The sequence below is a fragment of the Rhinolophus hipposideros genome (genome assembly GCF_964194185.1).
Source record: "Rhinolophus hipposideros genome assembly, chromosome: 8".
Taxonomy (NCBI): domain Eukaryota; kingdom Metazoa; phylum Chordata; class Mammalia; order Chiroptera; family Rhinolophidae; genus Rhinolophus; species Rhinolophus hipposideros.
The window spans coordinates 67,535,963-67,561,770 of record NC_138054.1 but is presented as its reverse complement, the minus strand read 5'-3'; the positions used below and the strand labels follow the sequence as shown (position 1 = coordinate 67,561,770).

At 41.6% G+C, this 25,808-nt stretch overlaps 2 protein-coding genes and 1 pseudogene across 8 annotated transcripts in view; all 3 read left to right on the top strand.

Annotated features, from left to right (window-relative positions):
• SMAP2 (small ArfGAP2) overlaps window positions 1–14,184 on the top strand; it is a 46,490-nt gene extending 32,306 nt beyond the window's left edge. For both annotated transcript variants that reach the window (XM_081055291.1, XM_081055292.1), the window contains 6 exons: window positions 1,598–1,684; window positions 2,713–2,794; window positions 3,816–3,925; window positions 4,738–4,903; window positions 5,337–5,653; window positions 12,813–14,184. In XM_081055291.1, coding sequence (XP_080911417.1) covers window positions 1,598–1,684; window positions 2,713–2,794; window positions 3,816–3,925; window positions 4,738–4,903; window positions 5,337–5,653; window positions 12,813–12,938 — 888 coding nt within the window. In that variant the 3' untranslated portion in view covers window positions 12,939–14,184. The remainder of the gene's footprint in view (window positions 1–1,597; window positions 1,685–2,712; window positions 2,795–3,815; window positions 3,926–4,737; window positions 4,904–5,336; window positions 5,654–12,812) is intronic.
• On the top strand, window positions 10,722–12,021 carry LOC308500438 (small ribosomal subunit protein mS35-like; annotated as a pseudogene). Its single transcript has one exon. The product of its transcript is annotated as a small ribosomal subunit protein mS35-like (transcript).
• A 5,022-nt stretch (window positions 14,185–19,206) lies between the features above and the next one.
• ZFP69B (ZFP69 zinc finger protein B) overlaps window positions 19,207–25,808 on the top strand; it is a 20,378-nt gene continuing 13,776 nt past the window's right edge. Inside the window, exons 1-5 of one of the 5 annotated variants that reach the window (XM_081055461.1) lie at window positions 19,207–19,329; window positions 19,802–20,231; window positions 22,646–22,731; window positions 23,569–23,695; window positions 24,397–24,492. In XM_081055461.1, the coding sequence (XP_080911587.1) occupies window positions 20,216–20,231; window positions 22,646–22,731; window positions 23,569–23,695; window positions 24,397–24,492 (325 nt within the window). In that variant the 5' untranslated portion in view covers window positions 19,207–19,329; window positions 19,802–20,215. Of the gene's footprint in view, window positions 19,337–19,801; window positions 20,232–22,645; window positions 22,732–23,568; window positions 23,696–24,396; window positions 24,493–25,808 lie in introns of all 5 variants that reach the window. The other 4 variants (XM_081055458.1, XM_081055459.1, XM_081055460.1 and 1 more) reach the window with 4 other exon arrangements.

Here is a 25,808-nt window from a genome sequence, read left to right as displayed (position 1 = left end):
CCTTGCAGACTCGAGTAATTGAACCGGCAACCTTGTGGTTGAGAGCCCACTGGCCCATGTGGGAATTGAACCGGCAGCCTTCTGAGTTAGGAGCATGGAGCTCCAACCGCCTGAGCCACTGGGCTAGCCCCCGAAACATTTTTAACTTCAAGAAATAAAGTGTCCCATATTAATGTGTTATTTACTATCTGTGAAAGAGACATAGCTGCATCTTTGTGATTACAATATTTTACAGAAAATAGGAAAATTAAAATGGAAAATCCATGCCTACTCTTCTCTTTAGTAATGATTGTCATCTTGGTATGGTCCCTCTTTTTCTTTGTTGTTACATTTTTGGCAGCACAGTTGTAATACAGTTACATGGAAAGTCTCCTATTTTCATTCAACTTAACTTAGCATGCCTTTTTATGTTACTTATGTAGTTTTCATAATGTTTAATTGTTGCATCATTGTTCAATGAGTAACTAGATTACAATTTATTTTACTGTTCTCCTTCTATGTCATAAAGGTTGTGATTTAAGTTTTTCTTCAGCATAAATAATTCTGGGTTATGTTTATTGGTGCATATAACCTCTTCCATATTTTGTAGTATTTCCTTAAGATATAATATATGGTATTATCTAGGTCAAAGGGTTTCAGTATTTGTCTTTCATACTTTTGTCAATATACTTTCCAGAAGTTATACTATTATTTTATACTGTTTTCTCAGCATTGTATAAGAGTACTAGTTTTACTTCATGTCTACCAGCTTTAGGTATTATTAAGATTTCCCCAGAAAAATGCATTTTAAATTGCACTTTTTGATCCTTAGCAAGGTCAAATATTTTCACATGTATGCTGTATGAGCCTCCATGTGCCTGTGTTTTTTAGTTTACTTTGTGCCTCTGTTTTACATTTAGATGTTTATTTGATATTAAAAATGTGACCAGTAATATTATAATCTATGAACGCATTATGAAACTGCCCCCAAAAGTAACAAAAACCGAGAGACTTTCTAATATTTTATTTTGATGTGCTTTTTGGTTGATAGGCAACTCATTCAGGACACCCTCAAAGGGATACTTTAATCTTTTTACTCTTGTTTGCCTTATTTCCTTGATTTTAGTTTTTCTCATCTTTAAGCTTGAAATTACAGTTTATTTTCTGATTTTTAACAAAAGAGATGATTGAATTGATAAAATCACAAAGGATATATGCAGAGTTAGATGAACGTGAACTTATTCACTGGTATACCAAGAAGAGGGGGGACCCCTCAAAGCATGAGCAAGTTAAACGTGAGTAAAAAAGGGGCAGCAAACTAGTGAAATGTGTTATCCTCTATAAATCGCCTAAACTGTACATGTCAAGAGTCATAAGACAGAACAAGGAGGGCAGGTCTTTAGGTATTTGAAGGATGCCTTTTAGAGAGTATTGAGGTCAGCTCTCATGCGTGCCAGCTCTCATGCCCACACCTAGAAACCACCAAGCTTGTCAGACTATAGCATCAGATTCAATAGGGATTTTCTGTATCCTTTTTGGACACTTGGAATGATAATTTATCAAACTGTTAGTTACCATTGGGCCTGTGTTCTTTGTCTTGTTTATAAAATCATTATAGAAAGAAAAAGATGACAAGTGGAAAAGAGGGAGTGAACCAGCACCAGAGAAAAAAATGGAACCTGTTGTTTTTGAGAAAGTGAAAATGGTAAGTGGGAAAGTATTTGCATTGTGTGGATGGCCTCAGGTGTGTTTGTGTATGTGTGTGGTGGGTTGATAGCATACTGCACCATTGCACCTGGGGCTAAAGGGTTCCACATTTAGATTAGATCACCTGCTGCCATTTCTGCTTCTTTTCCATTCTTATTGTTGCCTAATCTGCTCTGTAACACTTCTCTTTGGGGCCAGATCGGAGCTTGGGAATTGCATCTGTCCCATTTGAGCAAAAGGCACGTTCCATGCCAGAATGCCAAGGCCATGTGACACCTTCTGAGCAGATACTATCTCCACATTAGTCCTTCTCTTGTTAGACCTTCTGTACCTCATTTCCTGTGGCAGTCAAGAACAGTCCAAAAGCCAGGCCATATTAATCCATTTTAAACAATCACTTCTTATATTCTTCCTCTGTCACATTGAAGTAGACACCTTTCTCTTTCCACAGGACATATTGTGGCTATAGTAGTAGATACAGTAATATAAGAACTTGGAATCTTGGGAGAGGGGACTTTGTACTATTTGCTTAAGGAAGAGTCTTATATCATCATTCCGAATCACACTGTCTGCAGAACTAGTGACATTGGCAGAATGAATCAGGTAATCTTTAAACCAATCTCCCTTTCGATATTAAAGGTCTTCTAATCACTGGGAGATTTGTTGGCTCTCAGCTCTTGCACCATCAGACACCTACCTTTATTCTTGTTTTTTCCTGGAACCAAAAACTGCTACTTCTGTTGGATCCCCTGATCTGTGGTTGTCTTGGTTTCAGAAAGATCTGTCTCTTCAGAAAGCCAAACAAGCACAGATGATCTCTTTGTTTTTCACTTTAGGTTTAATTTATGCCCTCGTGCCTCCTGACTTGATTCTTTCACCTGACACTTCCTGAGTTTTGTTTCTTTGATAACTCTCTTTGAATAACAGCAATCATACCACAAGAATATCTGTGGCTTTACAGTAGAGAGGGGAAAAAAGGGTTCAAAACACCTGCTTATTTCTTCCTGTAACATATTTTCACCTTAGCCACAGAAAAAAGAAGACCCACAGCTACCTCGGAAAAGCTCCCCGAAATCCACAGCACCTGTCATGGATTTGTTGGGCCTTGGTAAGAGTTAGACTTTTCCACTCCCATAATCTTACAAGTTTTGATGAATTCTCTCATCCTGGGAAGATACGTAGAGATGGGAGTCTTCAGTTTGTGTCTTTGTCACTCAGATTGTTCTCTCACGTTCTTCCTGTTGTTTGACAGCTGAGCATTGTGCTAAGGAAGTGTTTACTGTGCTGTTTTCAGAGTGACAGTACAGTGTAGTGGTTAAAAGCATGGCCTTGGGAGCCAGAGTCCCAACTCTGCGACTTACTGTTATGTGACCTTGGGTAGTTCACTTAATCTTTGAACGTTACTTTTGTGTCTGTGCAGTGACGATGATAAGAGTCTCTACTTCAAAGGTGTTGTTGGAAGAATGAGATGAGACAATGCCTCTAAAGCTCTTAGCCCCTTGCCCGGCACATCGTATGCACTCAGTAAATGTTAGCAATTTTCCGAAAGCAGCACCTGTGGCCACACCCCCATCCCGCTCAGTTTTTAGGTGCCACCTGTTTCTGAGATGGCCAGTTACCATGTGGTCATTTTTGTCTAAACCTTTGAAACCCTGAACTAGTGATTCTGCCCCTTTCAGAAATAGAGCCTATTCTTTACCTTTCACAGGACTGGTGGTTGTACTTTATTTCAGTCCATTTCTACTGATTTAGGTTAATGGCTCCTTAGACTTCTCATTTCTATATCTTTCATTTTTCTCTGAAAATGGGTCCTACACAGCTTTGCCCCTCAGATGGCCAGAAGAAAGCCAGCCAGCCCCCTTGCTGTGGTGCTGATGCAGCCTTCAGGCCTGGGTTTCTCCTGCCCTGTGCCTAACAGCTGGGCTGCTGGCTTCTCCAGAGTGCTCTTGGAAGTGTGGGGTGAGGCCTCTTCTGAGATGCCCCATCCAAGCTAAATGGTTCCAGAAGCACAGATTTCCAGGTCGACAGAGGAGTATATGGGCCTGATCTGTCAGCTTTGTGTCTAGAACAGAAGGAAGGCGTGGGCTTAATGAGCAGTGCTACATTTTAACTTTGACCTCTCTTTCCAGATGCTCCTGTGGCCTGCTCCATTACTAATAGTAAGACCAGCAATACCCTAGAGAAGGATTTAGATCTTTTGGCCTCTGTTTCGTCCCCGTCTTCTTCGGTTCCTAGAAAGGTGAGTCTTATGGGCCCCTTAGGATTCCAGAATATTCTGAAAAGAGGGATTTTGATAACTTAATCATAGAGCCAAGTCATGCTTCCTTGGTGGAACTGGACTTTGATTTTCTGGATTCCTGATTCTTCCCTTGACACTGTGTTGTCTCTGTTACAGCCTAAGATTGCTATTCATTCCATTTTGTCTCCTGCCCAGCAAGGGTGGGCCCTTTGAGTGGGTTTCTATCTGGGGATATCAGATTGTAAAGGCTGATTGATACTTTAGGTCAACTCCTCAGCCTGAGTTATTGCCAAAGAGTTTGTAGATAATGAGAGACTTAAAACATTTGTGGCTACTGTTTGTGGAATACCTGCTACGCACCAGGCACAGTGTTTGTGTATCATTTTGTATATTTCATTTATGATTTAAACTCTTCATTGCAGTCCTGCAAAGTGGATATTTTATAGCTGAGGAAACATTAGTTCAGAAAAGTTATGTAACTAGCCTTTCGATATACAACTAGTAAATGGCTACACTGGGATCTAAACTCATTTCTTTGTGGCGGCATCATTTGTAGGTTGTTTTTATTTATTTATTGTTCATTTTTAATTTTTTTTTACCAAATCCCATTGTTTTGCTAAAGAACAAAAAATTATGCTAGAGCTTAACTGTCAGGTATTTTCAGATATTTGTAGGGTAAAAAAGTTATGGCTATTAACTTGAGCCATGAATTCTTACTGCAAGTGTTAGAAGCAGCAGAGAGATGAGGGAGGTCCTTCCAGAGACCCTCATGAGGACCATTCCAATTCTCCCCCTGCCCTCTTTGTTCGAAGGTTGTAGGTTCCATGCCAACTGCAGGGAGTGCCGGCTCTGTTCCTGAAAACCTGAACCTGTTTCCAGAGCCAGGGAACAAATCAGAAGAAACAGGCAAGAAACAGCTCTCTAAAGACTCTATCCTTTCACTGTATGGATCCCAGACACCTCAAATGCCTGCCCAAGGTAGGTTTCATGGGCGTCATGGCAAAATGCCAGATAGAGCCATGAAGACTTACATGCAGGGATTGTTTGTTGTGACAGGGTAGTTGCTTTGGGGGCTGGGACATCATGCTCCACACAAACCTGAAGACGAGTGACAATTCTTGTGAAGCCACAGAATATCAGTAGATACTTCTGTAGAGAGTGATGTCACGACTCTATGAATGAAGTCTGACTCAAGGTCTGGGCCTAGACCAGAAAGGGAAGTGGCGAGGCCAGTCACCCACAGGTGGGCCATAGCAAGTCTTGTAGGGAGTCTGTCTGTTTTGCTGTGTAAAAGAGCATTCTGAGTTGAGTAGTCCTGAGAAGTTCAGGCTGGAAAGGAGTAGCCAGTGAGATTTTGGACTGAATTTTACGCTTTCCTTGTAACAGATGTATACATATGTTTTCTTGGCAGCAATGTTCATGGCTCCCGCTCAGATGGCATATCCCACAGCCTACCCCAGCTTCCCGGGGGTTGCACCTCCTAACAGCATAATGGGGAGCATGATGCCCTCACCAGTAGGCGTGGTAGCTCAGCCAGGAGCTTCTGGGATGGTTGCCCCCATGGCCATGCCTACAGGCTATATGGGTGGCATGCAGGCATCAATGATGGGTGTGCCAAATGGAATGATGACTACCCAGCAGGCTGGCTACATGGCAGGCATGGCAGCTATGCCCCAGACTATGTATGGGGTTCAGCCAGCTCAGCAGCTTCAATGGAACCTTACTCAGGTAAGCTGCCCCATTGAACTCGGAACAAGAGTTTTGAGGCTTCCTCAAGGCCCCCTCACTTGGTGTTTCTCCTTTATCCTTTGAATCCTAAAGTAGATGGGATAACACAAGAGACATTCTTAGGTTTCCTTTTGTTCCCCCTAGAAGGTCTGTCACAGTCAGACTTTTTGAGGAGTTCTGGGCTCCTATAGAATAAGGGTAATAACTGCCTAACTCTAAATCTCTTCACATATCTATCAAAACAAAAACAACCTATACAGATAAACAAGGAACACAAATAAAACCACCCATTACCCATGACTACCTCATCTAGTAGATAAAATATTACAGACTTCAGATTTAAGCATGTAAACATCTAAATCAGGGCCAACATCATAGAGGAAACTGTGAAAAGAGAGGAAGCAGGAAGCTAGCAGTGACAGAACATAGATAAAATCACCCCCTAGAAAAAGAGAAAGACCTACTCTGATTGGAGACATGTTAAGAACAGGTCTGAGACCTGGTAGATTAGAACTCTGGTTACTTGGAGAATCAAAAATAAGGGATTGAAATATATAGGATTATAGATGGTAGCCTTGGAAAAGCATTGCTTCTAGGGGAGATGGGGATGACTTATAAGGAGAATGTGCTGTTTGGAGACCTGGTGGTGAAGGGAAAATAAGAAATGAGAGATGGAAATGGGAATCACAAAATCAGAAATACACCATTCTCCTCCCGCCATAGTCATTTCACTGTACTTACAAAAGAAGGTGCTCTTGAAGTAAGAAATCTAGTAAGCCTCTCCAAACCCTCACACCTATCTGTATTAGTGCTGATTCAGAAAAAATAAGGCACTACACAATAAACAGAAAATGGCAGATGACATTCATACAAAACTACTACGAGAAGAAAATAGAAAATGAAGATAAAAACATTTTAGGAAATAAAAATTCTCCCCCCAAAAATAGTCATGAAGCAGAAGAAAACTTACGCAGTCCACCAACCTGAATTAAATGTCCTTTGACAAACACTTACAGATAAGACAAAACAGCTTGAATCAGAAATTCAAAAACTTAGAATCAAAATGGGCAAAAACCTGGAAGTTATGAAAATGTACTGAACTCAGAAATAAAGACTGAATTACAAATTAGCCAGGAGAGACCAGATTTAGCTGAAAATATATTTGGTATTGAAGAAAGGCATGAAAGAGCTAAGAGAATGAAAATTAAATATAGATAGTAGTAAAAAGAATCAGAGAGAAAATAATATGGAAATTAGGCCAAGAGCCTGACATGTATTTGGAGACTCCCAAAGGAGAAAAGTGAAATAGTGGAACAGAATTAGTATATTAAAAACTATAATATAAGAAAACTTTCTAGAAATAAAAACATGTAATGTTGAAAATGTCCAGTGTGTATCTGGAAAAATTGACTAGAATGGTCAACTCTAATGCATACCCCAGTAAACTTTTAGACTTTATAGACAAGAAGAATTCTCAGGGTTCCAACCCTCTCCTTACCTCCCACCCCTCAAAATCTGTTGTTTACAAAGAGAAAAGAACACCCAGGTTGATATTGGACTTCTTAATAGCAACATACAGAAAGACAATGTGAGTAGTATTTTTAAGACACTTAAGTACATGTAAAACAAATGTTTTATAGCCAACCAAACTATTCTTCAGGTATCAAGGCTATTACAAAAAAAACACACAAATATACAAGAAATCAGGGAATATCATACAAGTCTTTCCTGAGGAATTTACCAGAAGATAAGCTTCGTCCAACTAAGAGGTGACTGGGGACATTTTGGGAGAAGGACTGATGGTTGGTTGAAGGTTTAATTGTGAATCTAAGACTAAAACAAAGGTGATGACAAGGGTGGAAGAATATATGTTGTATTCTGACAAACAACACAACTGAAAATAATAGGAAGGTAGAGGAGAAAAAGGGGGAAAGTAGAATAAATTGATTGTTGCATTGGAAATTATGTGGAAGTCAAAAGATGTAACAAACCAAATAGTGGAAGTCTGAATACAGAATAAAGGTGACCAAAGATAGTATAAAAAGTGTTAGCATGAAAGTAATTACTAGAACAAAAAAATGAGACTTTCTAAAAAACAAAGGAATTTTTTTTGCAACAAAATAGAATACATAGGCTACAAAGTACAGCTAATAGAAACACAGTAAAAATAATAGAATTGAGACCAAACATATCAGTCTTATCAATAGGCAGCTCTTCTCTTAAAAGAAAAAGATGTTCAGATTGGCTCGCAAAGCAATTACCTATTTTATACTAGATACAAAAAATGCAGGTGAAACAAAATGATTCAAAGTCTGAATATAAAGAGATGGGCAAAGGAACGAATGCCACATGCGTGCATGCGCATGCTGTCTTTATCAGGCGTAGGTATCTGTGATGCTTGTTTTATAAAAGTATTGTCATATGTGCCTTTTTCTGTAGCCTAGAATAATTTTTTGGTCTTTGAAGGTTTGCTTTAATTCCCATGTGAAATTGTATGGGTCTTGGCTTTTTTGTATAGAAATTATTTGATTGCTTTCTCTGTTTCTTCTGTGGAATTCATTTTTGGAAAACTGTATTTACCTAGATTATCCATTTCATCTAGGTTTTCAAATTCATTTATCAAAAGTTATGCCAAGTAGTCTCATGATTTTTCAGTTTCCTGTTTCAATGGTTATTTCTGTTTCGTCATTTCTTATTTTGTATGTTTATGCACTTCTTCCCGCTTATCCTTTTTTCAGTTAGGTTAACTAGTGGTCCATCTATTTTGTTAACTATTTTTTTTTAATAAGATTTTTGGTTTATTTCTTAGTTCTACATTTTTCTATTTTCTACCTCAATTTATGGTTTGTCTTTACTATTTTCTTCTATATGTTTTCGTTTGATTTACTTTGCTCTTCTTTTTTTTGCTTTCATAGACGGGATTTTAATTCATTTATTTTCATTCTTTTTTATTTATATAAGTATTGAAGTGTTGCAAAATGGATTGGAACATGTCAAAAAGACACATGAGCCAACTTTTAGAGGCTTCCACTGGCCAAATATGCAACAATTTTAACATCAAAAAGAATGACACTAGTGGATTATAAAACATTGAAGGAAAAAAGATTCATGAGTCCATAGTTTTTTTTTTTTTTTTAAATGTGTGTGGGATAAAGAGAGGGAAAGCCTTCTTTACAGAAAATGACAACTTATAATTGTAGAAAGAACAAAGTATTCACACATTCTTAAAGAAATACCCTTCAGATTATGTATTCATTACAATGAAAAAACATGATGGCTATGTAATGACAATCGGGAAGAAAGAAGGAGGAGGACATGCTAGAGAGGGGCTAATGAATTTATTTATTTAGCAATATCTAATCAATTTATTTAGCAATATGCAATAGCAAAATACAAAGGCAATCAATAGAATGTGGTAATGACAGAAAATAAAGGTGGTTAAGACTAAACTATAAACATTGATAACAATGTCATGTCAAAGGAGTATACATATATATAAGTTTAAGAGACCTCAGCATGTTTACTGTTGATCAAAAATCACTTGGCTAAATACACAAATAACAATAAGGCATATTCAAAAGCGGTAATAAGCTTTATAGGATAGTAACTGTTACAGTAGATGCCAAAAGCTCACCAAACCACGGGACAACAGCACTGGAAAAGTCATAAATCAAAACCTTGCCAGGTCTGTAGCGGAGAGAAACTCAGGCGTCTCCCACACCGCTGCTTGTCAGTTCCCGAGAATGCTGCTGCTGCTGCTGCTGTTGGCGTTGTTGTTGTTGCTGTTGTTTGGTAGAAGTCAAGGCGTCATCTCATGTTATAAGCTGCAAGCTGCATATAAGTTTTTAAGATGCTAACAAGTTCTCTAGAATGTTGTTGTTGCTGCCGTTGTTGTTGTGGTTGTTGTTGCTTGGAAGTTACGGCGCCTTCAGATGCTGTAAGCTGCAAGGTACATACAAGCTTCTAAAATGTTAACAGTTTTCAAGAAGGCTATCCGTGAGGAACAACACTGGAGAGGTCAGCAACCAGCCAGACCTCACCAGGTCTGCGGCTGAAAGTCAGGACATCTCTGGGTGTTGTAAGCTGCATGTTGCTGGAAGTTTCCAGAATGTTAAAATGATGAAGAATCACCAATGACAAATGACCAAATGACAAAAATTATGCTGCAAACTGAGGTTTGTCTTATCTATCCTTTTAAAAATGTACCTCAGAGCCAAGCTCCTTGTTCCTGCCTCCCCCTCCGGGAATGGCCAGTTCCGGGAGGGTCCGGCAGTTACTGTGATAAAAATGTTGTTTATCCAGCTGAAGGGCTAGTTCATCCAGACAAGCAACATCTACTGTTCCTGCTTGGGACCATCATCCCAAGGCCTTCCAAAGCCTGGCAACATGCCGGTCACGTCGTCCTGATATAACTTAGCTACTTCTTCACTTCTTCTGCTGAAGCGGGGCGAAACAGACAGAACAAAGAGGCGATTCTCTCAACCCCTGATCCAGAATTCCTTTTAACCCTAAACTAACCATCACCTCATAACACAGAACAGTAGCCTCATCTCACATCTACCCTGCTCGGGAGAATGAGACCAAAGGGGGAATTTACTCAATCCCTGATCACAGCACAGAAATCACCTCACATACAGGAACAGATAAAAGCCAATAGACAAAAGCTCACATCAACCAATGAAGGCAAAATTTTTAACTTAACATCTTCCCTACAGGCTAGTACCTTATCCAAGTGAAATTACCAACAATGGGACAAATTAATGTCATGTGATTCCTAGTATCTTGTACTAAGACTTAAGAAGGGCACAATATCACCTCCATGGAATTCTTGCCAAAAATATTTAACCTTGATCCAATCACAAGAGAACGTGAGATAAATTCAAATTGAAGGATTTTCTGCAAAATATATGTAAGTGGCCTGGATTCTTAAAACAATGCCAGGGAAAAAAAGAAAAATGTGGTGGGAGAACTGTTCTAGATAAAAGAGATATGAAAATGAAATGCATACTAGAATGTTGTATTGATCTTAATTTTCTTGAGCCTGTTAGTTGATTGTGGTTCCAGGAAAAGTGTTCTTATGAGATGCATTCTGACTTAACCGGCGAAATGTTGCAATCTCTGCAATTTTTAGTGCTCATCGAAATTTTTAAAAGTTTATAATACATAAATCCCAGAGAGAAAATATAGCAAAATGCTAACCATTGTTGAATTTAAAAAAGGGACTTACGGGACCCCTCCCTTGATGCGGGACTGCGCTTGTCCTCTACGGCTTGTCGTCTTCGCAGCCACCAAGGCGGCTGTGTTCCCCGTGCAGCTGGCTCTGCAGCCAGGAGCCAGGACCCTGCATGCTTTCTTCACCACAGTGTGTCTAGCTGCTCTTGCCCAGAAACCAAGCCTGTGTACGATAGAAAGAGATCCAAATCTGCAAGGCCCCTGAGAAGAGAGGCACTACCTCCTAGGACCGAGAAAAGGGCTGTTGACTGGCACTGGCCTCGTTTTACCCTGTTGCAGCATCATTTAAACCCTCGGCAGTAGCTCTTCCTGATCAAATTGGTGATCCAGTGCCCATGGCAAGGGAGAGAAATCTAGGACTTTAAAGATCCCCGATTTTCTGCGTTTGACTCCTGTGAGGCTCTTAGAGATCATCTGCCCTGAGTGGCCAGCGGCACGAGACAGTGATGAGAACTGTGTGAAGCATTTTCCAATTGAAATTGACACAGCTGCTTGTGTTTCATCAGGACCATCCATTTGAAACCCCAACGCAGAAGTAGTAACATTGAGGGTTAAACTTTCCTGTTTGAAAAAAAAAAAAAAAAAACTTTCCTGTTTGAATTCAGATGATCATGCAAAGAAGAAACTTAATAAACTTGTAGGAGAGCAATACTGCAAGCCCATAGCATAGATGTGCTTACCTCAAGACCAATAGGTGCCCTTTAAAGAGACAGAGTTATGATTATGCAACGTATCTGCTAACAGTTTTATACCATGAGTCTTGGAAAACTGAAGAATGGGAGAAAAATAAGACAGAAGCACACCTGGAAGAGTATATGTGGAAAAATAGCTCCTCAGAAAAAAATATCCTAGAAACACTTGCGAATTTAAAGCTGCAGAGAAAAATCTGGAAGTAAATAAAGAAAAGCTCCTTGATACTAAAGAAGTTGAAGATTACAAAAAGTGTAGTCAGTCTTAAGAATGAGGGGGGCAATGAAAATACCCTTTCTTCATACAAAGAATCAGTGAAGAGGCTATTAAGTCTGATGTGAATTATGTAGAAAAATCTGCTTGATTTATTAAGTTTATAATCTATTTGTAATTGTTATCTAACTTGATATAAAGTTGAAGATGTTAAAAAAAAAAGGGCGGGGATATTTGGGTTCCATTGTAGTATTCTTTCAACTTTTCTGTAAACTTGAAATTTTATTTAAAAGTTGGTAGAAGAAAAATAGGCATCCTAAGGAAAAAGAACTTATATCGAAAATGTACTAGGCTTAGGAAATTTAAGGCACATTTCTTTGATAAGTTGTTTCTTCTGTTCACTGCCAGAGGCTAGTCTTTCAGCCTAATTCATAGAGGCCCTACACTAACTCCAGTCGGGCCTTACTCTACTGACTCTTTTCTCCCAACATCTTCCCTTCTCATGCACTGAAGAGACATTGGTGTTTTTTGTTTTGTTTTTTGCTTTCATTTGTTCATTCTGAACAGTTCAGTTTCTTTTTCTTCCTTTTTCTCTCTACTTGAATGTTCACAGCACTTTCCCTGACAGTAATAACTCCCTGGTGGAGATAAGACAGGGGCGCTGGCGTGGGGGTTTCTCCATACTCTGAGGGTTGGCTACAGCAAGTTAACAATAGGCCCCTTCTCATTTAGAATGAGATCCTGGAAAGGAAAAAGAGGCTAACTTCTCAGGCTCCAAGATCCTTTCTTTCCTTCTCTGAGCATTAGGCTCTGTCAACATCTCTCTTCTGAAAAGTTCTTCATTTACGTGGTCTGGTGTCCTTGAAACGCTCTCTTAAGGTTCAGGGCAATTATGTACCATAACAGAGTTCCCCTTTGTCTCACTCTCCCGCTTCCCGCAGGCAGAAGGATTCCTCCTCTGCCTTTTGCACTAATTGGCTGCATGCCCACATCCTGGTCTGAAAGTCTCCTCTCTCCCTTTCAGATGACCCAGCAGATGGCTGGGATGAACTTCTGTGGAGCCAATGGCATGCTGAGCTATGGACAGTCGATGAGCGGCGGAAATGGACAGGCAGCAAACCAGACTCTCAGCCCTCAGATGTGGAAATAAAAAACAAAACACCTGTATGGCTGCCACTCTCCTCCGCCCTCTCTGTCCCCCTTTTTCCTCTTTCCCCAGCCCTTTCACCCCATCCCCTTTTCCTACCTCTCTCTGTTTGGTTTAGAAATTGCTCAATCTGTCATTTGGGGTTTGGCATTCTGCCCAGTCCCGCCACTTCCCAAACACGCAGACCTCTCTGTTGCTTTATGTTGTCCATGTTCCCTAGCCATCCTGACTCCTCCCCAGCCTCAGCCCCAGTCCTCTCCTGCACCAGCACCTTAGGAATTGTTGGCAGACAGCACTTAAGCTGTGGGAGAAATGTGCACGCCTTTGAGTACCTTTCGCACAAGTTAAACCTCCTCTCAGACTCTCAGAAGGGTCTACAGGTGATGTGTTTTAGGCAAAGGGGAGGGTTTAGAGGTACTTACATGTGAGTTAAGTTATTTTTATATGTTTAAATTATTGGTTGAAAAGGGAGCCATCATGGTCCCATGATTTATGGGAATGAAGAAAGTACTGAAATCAAATTAACTACTCCTTGGGTCTTAGATCAGGTTGGCCCTAGCCCTGGGGTGAGCAAACCCTCATCTGTGGGGTGAACAAAAATATTTACTGTGCCCTGAATTGCTTTCTGGATCTGAGACTTCAGAACTTGCTGCTTTAGTCAGCCTTTATTAGCACCAAAGACTCGGAAAGTCCCACACAAAAACACCCCCCCCTTTCCCTGCCTCCATCCTGCCTGCAGTAGGATCTGGCTCCACGGCTGGAAGACCATTCCCTCCAGTGAGAATGCAGAGCTTAACATGTGTATTGCTCTGTGTGTGTGTGTGTGTGTGTGTGTGTGTGCTTGTTCTACCCCCCACACCCTCCCCATCTGCTCTGGGTAGTTTTGGTTTTGTTTTTTCAATTTTAGGTTTACAACAGAGAGGAGTTAATTTATCAACAGCCTAAAACTGTTGCCGATTTTTCTTATAGTTTAAAAAAAATTGCAATTTCATTGATGGCTCTCTTCCTCCTTTCCCATCTCCCAACCTGCCAATCACTCTTTCATGCCTGTGTATCCCAAGCTGCTCTGTTTCCCCACCTGTTCCAGGTGTATGAGGCAGAGAGCCTGGACAGCTTTCTGCTCAGTCATTGTTCACCCTACTTGAAAATTAAGAAAACTTTGCTTAAAAGATTTCATCTGTGGGAACCACAATTCCTGGTTGCCTTTCTCCTATGTATGTGTAAATTCCTTAATAAATATTGCAGGGAAGGACTGTGTGCTTGCTGTTACTCTGTGTCACTCTTGGAGGAGGGGGAGTTCCACCCAGGTTTTGTGCTCTCCGGGTCGGTTCCCTCACTTCCTGTGTTTTAAAACATTCTGTATGGGGCACACCCAAGGGCCAGGCCCCGGCGCAGGCATCCAGAAAGGGTCCTTTGTCCACTAGAGTTGTGACCAGAGGGAACTGTGGAGATCCGCACCTGCTAGAGTCGCAACATCGGAACTAGAAGCACTTTTGAACCCCTCCAGATAGGGAAGCTGAGACCCTCCCTCCCTTCCTCTGAGTATACCTTTTGAATAGTTTCAGATGTGGGAGGATAGCACACAGATACAAGAGGATAAGCAAATGAGTCTGGATCGGGCTGCCAGTAGTCATATCCCTTCTTACTCTGTGACCAGCGTAAGCTACTGAACCCGGTGTCTGTAAAACAGGGTACATTGTAATACCTCAGGTAAAGTGACACAACTTCTGTGGTGCGTGTAGCACAGTATTGGATACTTAGCAGGCAAATGTTAGCAAGCATTACCTGCCAGACCTGTGTTAGGCATTAATGCATTCAACAAATGTTTAGTAAGTGTTTACAATGTGCCAAACACTGTCGGGCTCTGGAATAAAGCAATAAATCAAAATCCCCCAATCTCATAGGACAGTGTGGTAGGAGAGGTGGACGATAAACAAGTAAATAAATTATTTAATTTCAGACAGTATTAATACAAGGTAACACAAGGAAAATGTGTGGGTATGGGACCATTTGAATGGAGTAGTCAGAAGGAGGTTACATTTGACCTGAGATCTAAGTAACCAGCCAGTTGTGTGGGGATCTGGAAAAAGCAGAACAAGGGTGAATGTCTGCACTGGAAATGGTTTGGCTGGAGGTATTGGTTTGGGAGCTATCAAGGAATTGGTGGTATGTAAAGCTCTGAGACTGGATGGTGTCACCTCAGAAAGCATAATGAAAAGAGGACGGAGCCTTGTGGCGCATCAGCTTTTAGAATTTTGGAAGAACAGATAAAAACCGAATCTGACATAGTCCTGGCTCTTGAGAAGCTCACAGTATCACGCGAAAACAGACGTAGATTCTCTTATCCGGGTTTTATGGGAGCTAGAGGGGCACCTCGCCCTGTCAGGGAAGCCTTCCTAAGGAAGTGGCGCGTAGAGAGGTTGCCAGTGGGTGGGGTGGGGTGGGGAGAAAAGTATTCCAGACAGATAGTACCATGTGAATGAGATGCAGAGCCTACTAGAACACAGAACATTCGGGGACGCACAACAGTTCAATGTTCCTAACGTCTGATGTGAGTCGGGGTGTGGTGAGAGGTGAGACAGGTGGGGTTGGGCTGGATTGCGGGGTCTTCCTATACCCTAGGAAGGAGTTCAGCCTGAAGTGTTGTAAACAGTGGAGTGATATGGTCAGATTTGAGTTTTAGGCTGTTGAGAACAGTGCATTCGAGGGAACAAAACCAGATCTAGAGGACCAGAGAGAGGGCAAGAGCTGATAGCAGGGTAGGGGAGAATGGGATGGCTTAGAGCAGCAATTCATGAACTGGTTATAAGGATGTGAGATGCTCAAAGGTATTCCACAACAACACTAAAATAAGTTTGGAAAAGACTGCATGTTATACGAATATCAGCTCTTGTACATCTGGAATATAATATCCAAATAGTAATGGTTCTGAAAAGTCCTGTGGTAAAGACTTTTTTTATATTAGAATTTATTTTTTTTAGAGCAGTTTTAGATTCACAACAAAACTGATCAGGAAGTACAGAGACTCCCCAAATACCTGGCACCAAAGTGGTACATTTGTTACAATTGATGAACCTACATTGACACATCATTCTCACCCCAAATCCATAATTTACATTAGGTTCACTCTTGGTATTTATTGTACATTCTATGGATTTTGACAAACCTATAATGACCTAAACATGAATTCAACATTATAGCATCATACAGAATATTTTCACTGTCCTAAAAATCCTGTGTGGTCTTTCTATTCATCCCTTCCTTCTCCCTAACTCCTGGCAGCCACTGATTTATTTTTTCACAGTCTCGTTTTGCCTTTCCCAGCATGTCATATAGTTGGAATCATACAATACATAGCCTTTTCAGATTGGCTTCTTTCATTTAGTAATATGCTTTTAAGTTTCCTCCATGTCTTTACATGGTTTGACAGCTCATTTCTTTTTAGTGCTGAATAACATTCCGTTGTCTGGATGTACTACAGTTAATTTATCTATTCACTTATAAAGGAATCTTTGTTGCTTCCAAGTTTTGGCAATTATTATAAATTTGCTGTTGACTGGACAAAATAATTCTCGAGGTAGTCCACCAAAAGAGATTTTATTCGGGAAAAGAAAAAGAAACAAAACCACCGGGGCAGTGTGAAGACACACATTAGCCACATACCACCAGCTGGCCACCCATGTGCAAAAAGTTACCTCTTCCCAAGATGGCCCCCTATATAAATAAATCCCTCTCTTGGAAGTTGGAACCATGAAGTTTTAACAGGAAGTCAGGACTAGAGAGAAACAGGGAGCCCAGTTCCGCCCATAGACTTCCCAGTTCTATGGTTAGTATCTTAAGATGCCAGTTCACTTTTATCATTGCTATAAACATTTGTGTGCAGGTTTTTGTGTGGATATGTTTCCAATTCATTTGGGTAATTACCAAGGAGTGTGATTACTGGGTTGTGTGATAAGGGTACTTTATCATACCCTTCAGTATGTTTAGTTTGGTAAGAAATTGCCAAACTGTTTTCCAGAGAGCCTGTTTCATTTTGCATTCCCACCAGCAATGAATGAGAGTTCTTGTTGCTGTACGTCTTCACTAGCATTTGATAGTGTCAGTGTTCTGGATTTTGGCCATTCTAATAGATGTGTAGCAGTATCTTGTTGTTTTAATTTTCAATTCCCTAATACATAATGTTGAACATCTTTTCATATGTTTACTTGTCATCTGAGTATCTTCTTTGGTGAGGGATCTGTTCAGGTCCCAAATAGCTACCTAGTTGTCCTAATGACACTTATTGAATAATCCATCATTACCCCACTAATTTAAAATGTTACTTTTATAACATTAAATTTAAATAAATTATCAAGTCTGTTTCTGGGCTTCCAACTTCATTTCAACTAATTTATGAGTATTTTGGCATTAGTTTTATCTTAGTTTGATTATTGTGCCTCAATAATACAAAATAATATCTTCTATTATATTGGTAGGGCAGTTTATATCAATTATATTGGTAAGGCAAGTCTGACTTCATTATTGAAAATTTTTATTGGCCATTCTGGAACACTTACCATTCCAGGTAAATTTTAGAATCATTTAATTTAGTAAAAAGAAAAGTTGAGATTTTGATTGGGAGATTTTGATTTCTTCCATTAAAGTGGAAGAAACGTAATGGATTTAGAATGTCCTATTCCAATCCATGAATATGGTATATGTCACTATTCTCTCCATTTAAATCAGTAATTTTTATAGTTTTATTTATAATGTCCCACATTCTTGTTGTTTATCCTTAGCTATATTTTTCTAATATTTTTATTATGAAAATATTCAAACACAGAAAAGTTGAAAGAATTTTACAGTGCGCAATCGTGTACTACCCCCAGACTCCACCATTAACATTTTACTATAATGTATTTTATGCTGTGTTTTTGTTGAGTAGCAGAAGAGGCGTAGACTGTGTGGATTCACCACTTGCAAGCTACATGATGCAGTGCCAGTTACTTAACTTCTCCAAACCTCAGTTTTCTTATCTGCAAAATGAGAATAATAATGGTACTTACCTTAAGAGGTTGTTACGAGGACTAAATCAGTTAAAATATGTAATACACTTAGAACAAAGCCTCATACTCTGTAAATACTATATGCTAGTGACTTAGTCTGCTTGGGTTGCTATAACCAGGTATCCTAGTCTGGGTGGCTTAAACAATAGAAATTTATTTTCTCACAGTTCTGAAGGCTAGAAATCCCAGATCAAGGTCTGACAGGGTCAGTTTTTGGTGAGAGCTCTCTTCTTGGCTTATAAATGGTGCCTTCTTGCTAAATCCTCAAGAGGAAGGGAGGGAGTGAAGGAGGTTGGGAGGGAAGGAAGACAGAGAGGAAGAGAGCCCTCTGGTGTCTTTTCTTACAAGGATACCAATCCTATTGGATTAGGGCCCCATCTTTATGATCTCATTTAATCTTAATTACTTCCTTTCTCCAAATACAGCTACACTGGGGGTTAGGGCTTCAACATGAATTTGGGGGAGTAGGTGAGGAAGACACAAGCATTCAGTCCGTAACAGCTAGCAACTACAAAGTTTTATTCTATTTTCTAAATTGTAAATTTTGTAAACTGTTGAAGTAGAAGTATATACTTGGAATTATGTACTCCTATATCGTTGAGACAAAACCCAGGAATAAAACAGCATTTACAGTATGATCATTTTTCTGCACACACACACACACACAAACACCCAAAAAACAAAAAACATAAAAATGCATGAAATACATCACTGGTGTGTGTGTGTATAGGGTGTAGGGTGTAGGTGTGTGTACCAAATGTTAGCGATGGTTATCTCTGCTTGATAAGATTATAATTATTTTGCTCTTGTGCATTTTCTGACATTTCAGAAATATAAGGAAAGCGATTGACTTAAGAACTTATTGAATACTAGAACAAAAAAACCCTACCGGATCTTTCAATAAAATACTGGATTCCATTCCATTTTCATCCTTTTCCACGTGTTTATTATGAAGTGACAGTGGTATGGATTCTTTTATACCAACGTTGTTTAGACAAAGATGCGCTACAGGTGTTTCCTTCCCTATTGTCAAGTGTTTCAAACCTCCACAGGAAAAAATCATTCACATGCGTAGTCTCGGCAGAGGCGAGCTGGTTCTAGTCAGTGTCTCTGTGTGGGGGGGAGGGTGTGTGTGGAGGAACCCGGGTTCCGGTCCGTAAGGCCGCGGAGAGCGACGGGAGCGCGGGGCGCGCACCCCCGGGGGCGGCCGCCGACAGGGAGCTGCCGCGGAGGACGCTGGGAACCTCGCGCAGGCGCAGCGGCCGGGGCCTCGCTGCGTGGGCGCAGCTTCGCGTTGCGCGGACGCCGTCCGGCCGTGGCTGTAGGCCCGGGGCGTGCGATCCGAGCCGGTGAGGGGTGAGCAGGGCCTCTGCCGGGCTTGGGGAGAGGACGGGCGGGGATGCGCCGGTTCCGCCCCGCGCGCGCTGAGCCCGAAGCCCGGGAATCGGCCTCAGACAAAGGCTGCGAGGGCAGGGCCGGGCCCGTCCAGCTCTGGCAAATCCTGTCTATTGAGGGGGAGGAAACGGGATTAAAGCGGTTACGTGATTTGCCACACCCACCATAGAAGGAGCGGGGATTCAAACCGAGGTCCGCTACGATCGCACATCTCAGTCTATCTTAGACATAACAGTGCCTAAAAACAGAGCATTGGGTTTTACTCAGCGCCGTAGGCGGCATGGCTCCAGCAGTGGTTTGGACCACGAGGGCTGTGCATATCCACGGTCTCCGTGTATCTGGTGTGAAAATTGTTCGGGGATTCGCGCAAGGTCTAGAATTCTGATCACGTAACCGAGTCTTCCCGCTCCTTCTGCTGACTCTAAGGTTTTCTGTCCGGCATCACCAGGACGCTGCGGAGGGGGCCGCGCAGGATAAATGCCTGGCGCCTGCAGCTGCTTGTGGAGGAGACGGAGGGAGCTCACGATGGGCAGGAAGTGTTCCTGGAGAGCCTTGGCACTGAAAGGTCCAGACGCGGCCTGTGGTGCTGTACGTGCCCTGGATTCCCGAGAGGGAGGACACTTGTGCTCCCGGGGAGCCGACATGTAGAGTTTCCTCGTCAGTAGTGGACAAGCCCAATCAGCAGTGTCCGCCCTGTGGCGTCCCCCAGAAAGGAGAGCCGAGGTCGTCGTGCTGCCGCGGCCGCTCGTCACCCTGCCCGCCAAGGCCAGCACCTGGGGCAAGTTGCGCCAGCCCAGGAAGGCCGAAGAGGGGGCGCCCCTGTGGGAGGACGTGACTAAGATGTTTGGAGGAGAAGGTGAGAACCACTGAGGGATGGGGGGGGGGGAGGAAAAGCAACGACAGCCCCTGGGGGGGGAAGGCAGGTGGACAGCTCAGCAGGAGCATCTCTCGGGGAGACCACTGGACAAGAGGTTTTTGGAGCCTTGATTATGGTTCCCGGTCTGGGGTTTCCCTGAGTAGTTATGGTCAATTCAACCTATAACCAATATTTCAGTGCCATGGCTTTATATGTTCTTTCTTTTCGTCTTCCCCATGGGCGTGTGGGGCAGGGAGGGCTCGGCTGGTTTTCCTGACTTTACAGTGAGGAATTGTGAATCAAATGAGAGACCTGACACGGTGGTTGGTGGCTAGGTCATAAGTAGAAGGCAGCAGGGAGAGTAGCAGGTGAGCCTGGGGTATCTTGTGCCAGAAAGCAAGGAGGAGCTCAAGGACTGATGGACACTTATCAGACGGATGCAGTAGCCAGCTTCAAGGGGCTTCCACTGGACAAATGTGTCCAAATTCATTGTAACATCTTGAATAAATAAAACTCCCCAAGTTCATGATGACATTTAAAGTAGAGAAAGAAGGGGAGAAAAACTCATTTGCCAACGTTGGTGGTGATGAACACACTGATTTCTTACTTTGAAAATAGGTTATTCTGGAAATGAAGGATGCGTTTATCTTGATTTTTAGATCATTTCCAGTTGTTGAGGGAAAGCTGTTTACGGAAAATACCTGACAATAATAAATGTAGAAGAAATGATAGAATATTTTACCGTAAATGAAATAATTGAAAGGTTGATGGGAAACAGGTTATTCACATGATGTCAAAGTATCTCCCCAACACTTTATTTGCTAAATGCCAAGGAAAGAACGTACTTTTCCAGTGGTGAGATCTGGTAGTCAGATCTTAACCAAGTATCCCAATAATGGAATAACCTGACATTTGGTACCTTCTGGGTAATGTACTGTAAAACACATGGTATCACCCATGAAGTATTCCTGCCAAAATGTTTAACCTGATCCTAAATTAAGCTTAAAGGCTGAACTTCTGGTTTAAAGAAAACACAAGGGATGGAGAAATAAGGTAAAACCCACCATGAGGATACAGTGAGACTTCTGGTCTTTAGAAAACTAATGTCTTGGAAAAAAGGGAAATACTATTCTAGAGTAAAAGAGACTAGAGATAACAACCACTTTGAATGTGTGAGCCTTGATTGGCTCCTGGTTAGGAAAAAAAAAATCCAGAACAAAAGACAGTTTGGGAACAATTGAGGAAATCTGAATATGGACTATTTAGATGATACTATGGTGTTATTGTTAAATTTATTAAGTGTGACAATTGGTATTGTGATGATACAGGAGAAGATCCTTATTTGAAGTATTTTTGGATGAAGTATCATGATGTCTGTAACTTTGAAATGATTTAGAAAAAAATACAGGTAGATGAAGCCAATATGACAAATGTTTGTGAACAGTCATTGAATGTACGTGGTGGCTACATGGGTGTTTGATATTCATGATAAAAAGTTGGGAAAAAATACAAGGACAGTAATTCATGTGCCTTCATTCCTAATTCTTTTTTTTAAAGAGGGCGCAGGTCACAGTGGCCCATGTGGGGATGGAACTGACAACCTTGGTGTTATTAGCACCATGCTCTAACCGACTGAGCTAACTGCCCACCCCATCTAATTCATATTTTTAATACCTCAAATTCAGAGCCACTGTTTCTTGAATTCTAGCAACTTGGCAGGTGTTATGTTTAACACTTTTAAGATGGGGAATAAATGAACTGGATATAGTTTCTACGCATATACTCATAATAGTACTCAATTGAGGGAGAGAATTATAAAAATAAATATAATAGGCAGCCTGAGATAGACACCAGAGATAAAAACCAAGCTTTGGTGGAATACAGGGGAGAGGAAGCTTCTTATTAAAGGTGTCAGAAAACTTGACCTGAACTGGTCCAGAAGGATACCTCAGTTTTTCGCCCAGTAAGACTTGGAGGAGAGTATTGAGGGGGGTGCTCTCCAGGTGTGTTCAAAGAATGGTGAACGGGGTAGTGTGGTGGAATGTGTCCAGTAGATGAAGGATGGTGTTCCGGGGAGACAGTACGTGGAGAAGCAACTTTGTGCTGGTTGCGGAGGGTCTTGAAGGCCATGGTGAAGTGTTTGGATTTTTCTTTCTTGTCAGTGGGTAAGCTCTAAGAATTTTTGAATAGAGTTGTGCTTGGCAGATCTGTACTTTTGGATGAGCACTGACATTGGGAAACTTTAATCCCCAAAACAGTGCATTGCTGATCCTCCTCATGAGGCCCTTGAGTCGCCCTGAATGTCCCTGTTTGCGAATGTACTGAGGGAAGAGCCACATGCAGCAGGTCTGCAGGCAGTTTTTAGATTTGGGGGATTGGGGAGATGCAAACCTCATGACTCTTTTCTTTCCCAGCTCTGCTCTCTCAGGATGCTGATGAGACCCAGGGAGAAAGTTTTGAGAATGAAGTGATCCCTGCGCTCCCGATAGCAGAATCCCAGGTGGGTTGGAGTTTCCTGTCACTTTCTTGAAATTGTTTCTCAGATTTTAGGAGCCCTGGACTGGATTTTCTTTGACTTTGACTTCTTCACTTGGATTTTCTTAGCCTGTTTGAAATGAGGCTGCATCCTCATTCACAGGTAATTTCCCCATAGGTAGTAACCTTCCTCAGGAAGCCCTCTTGTTTCTAGCAAACCTCTGTCCAACAAATTTAAAACTTGTGCGTGGGGTGTGTGTGTGTGTGTGTGTGTGTGTGTGTAAAAATAAGTAATGTAGTCCTTACCCTTAAACTTCCGTGATGGCATCTGGAGGAAGGAAAAACGTAAAACATTTTAAGCTGCATTTATACTTTACAGCACAGAGTGTCTGCTTCCATCAAGGAATTTTCCTTACTAGGTGGAATTCTTGCTCCCTCCAGAAACATGCTATTCTCACATACTTTTCTTTCTAACAAATACCCAGCTAATGGTATTTTACCCCAGCTGAAATGTTCTCATTTTCACCAATTCTTTCAGCCCAACAGTGGTTCCTGTCTTCTCTGTGGCCTTTGCCCCTTTTGAACTCCCTTCTTTCTCAAATATTCCTGATCTTTATTGTCTTTAATCTAAATTACTGTGACCTTCTTTAATAATTCATGAGTATTTTGCCTTCTGCCAAATTGTAAGTTGCAAAAGACAGCTTACATGCTCTCAGCATTGTTTCATAACTTCCAGCAGAGAATCAGCACAACAATTTTCAAGAGGGTGTCCAGGAAAACTTGACTAAAATCTCTTATCATTAGATAAGGTCAGGACAACTTCCTGAACTCTGGCTGAAAAGGGACATATTTGATGTTCTAGGAACAGTTGACCTTCAGGGACGTGTCTGTGGACTTCACCCAGGAGGAGTGGGGGCAGCTGGCCCCTGCTCACCGGAATCTGTACCGGGAGGTGATGCTGGAGAACTATGGGAACCTGGTCGCAGTGGGTAAGGATGGGCTCCCCTTGGAATTAGAACGTGCCTATTGGAAGAAAAATTTTATTTCTAAGTTAAGTGCTATGCTTGAGCTTTGGACCCCCTATTAAATGTTTCTAGTTCATTCTGAATACCAAGTCAGGATTGCTGTGGTCTTTTAGGCCCTGGTCTTTCTACTCCACCTTTCAGAAGATCTGAATACCAAAGAACTCTCTTTAACTTCTTGCGCTGGCTTTTTTTTTTTTTTTTCAAGCCATGTGAATAGCCACATCAGTTTTGTTTTTTTGTTTTTTGTTTTTTATTGTGGAATATTGGTCTCTCCAGTGTGTCTCTCCAGGGCCCATCAGCTCCAAGTCGTTGTCTTTTAATCTAGTTGTGGAGGGCGCAGCTCAGCTCCAAGTCCAGTCACCGTTTTCAATCTTTAGTTTCAGGGGACACAGCCCACCATCCCATGCGGGAATTGAACTGGTAACCTTGTTGTTGAGAGCTTGCGCTCTAACCAACTGAGCCATCTGGCCGCCCCTCCAGCAGCTCAGCAGCAGCTCATTGTCTTCAATCTAGTTGTGGAGGGCGCAGCTCACTGGCCCATGTGGGAATCGAACCAGCAACCCTGTCATTCAGAACTTGCGCTCTAATCAACTGAGCCATCCAACTGCCCCTTGCGATGGCTTTTTGACCTCAGCACATACAGTTTTTTTCTTCTCTATGAACAGGGTACCAGCTTTCCAAACCTGGTGTGATTTCCCAGTTGGAGAAAGGAGAAGAACCCTGGCTGATGGAGAGGGATATTTCAGGAGGTCCAAGTTCAGGTAAGAGTAAGGCAGATGGGGCCTTCATTACGTTTGCTAGAGAGTTCCACTCAAGGGCTTTTCCAGGCTGTGGGGAAAGACTGAGTCCATTTGGATGGAACCCACAGGAAACCTGATTACTACTCGGTTATCCCTTTTCTGCACTTGCCTCTTCTCATTAGTTTCTCCGGAGTCAGAGGAAGAGAGGCCTTCCTCATCAGGGTTAGTCTTCACCTGACCTGACTTTTATGTCTCCTGACCTGACTTTCATTATTTCTTTTTTTGCTTTCTCTAGCATTCTAAATCTTACTCTGAGCATAGTTTCTTTCTCTTATACATTCAGATTTCCATGGATCTCTCCTCATGAAATACAGCATCCTTTACTGGGTTCTCATGTCATTTTATCGTGGATATCACTTTCTCTCATGATTCCTTTTAAAATTTTTCCCTAAATCTTGCTCTGTGATCATAGCTTTAATTCTGATTCTCTTTTTAACTTGTGTAAACTTTTTATTTCAGGTAATTTATGACTCTGGGAAATCACCACATAATTCCTTCTTACCAAATCTGGTGGCTTTTCACAGTCTTCTTCAACTTCTAAGAGCAGTAATAATGACAGTTACTTACCAAGCTGGCCTCTGTGAGTTCTGTGCCGACTTTAGCCTCATCTTACAAATGAGGAAAAGAAGCCTCATAGGTTAAGAAATTTGTACAGGTCGCTTACCTACAACTTGGAGTCGGTATTTGAATTCTAATCATTCTGACTCCAAGTCTGCATTTTGTTTTCTTATGGTGCTATTCCACAAGGCAGTATTAGATTATCTAGACCTCATCACCTTCTTGGTATCCTTTCCTTCAACAGCTAGTTTAATAATTTTTGTCTCCTCTCTCTGTTGTTGTTGTTTTTTTGGTACTTCTCATCAATATTCTTTTTTTTTTTCTTAAAGATTTTATTGGGGAAGGGGAACAGGACTTTATTGGGGAACAGTGTGTCCTTCCAAGACATTTTTTTTTCTAAGTCAAGTTGTTGTCCTTTCAGTCTTAGTTGTGGAGGGCGCAGCTCAGCTCCAGGTCCAGTTGCCATTTTCTAGTTGCAGGGGGCGCAGCTCACCATCCCTTGCGGGAGTCGAACCGGCAACCTTGTGGTTGAGAGGACACGCTCCAACCAACTGAGCCATCCAGGAGTTCAGTGGCAGCTCAGCTCAAGGTGCCGTGTTCAATCTTAGTTGCAGGGGGAGGCGCCCATCATCCCTTGCGGAACTTGAAGGGTTGAACTGGCAGCCTTGTGGTTGAGAGCCCACTGGCCCATGTGGGAATCAAACCGGCAGCCTTCGGAG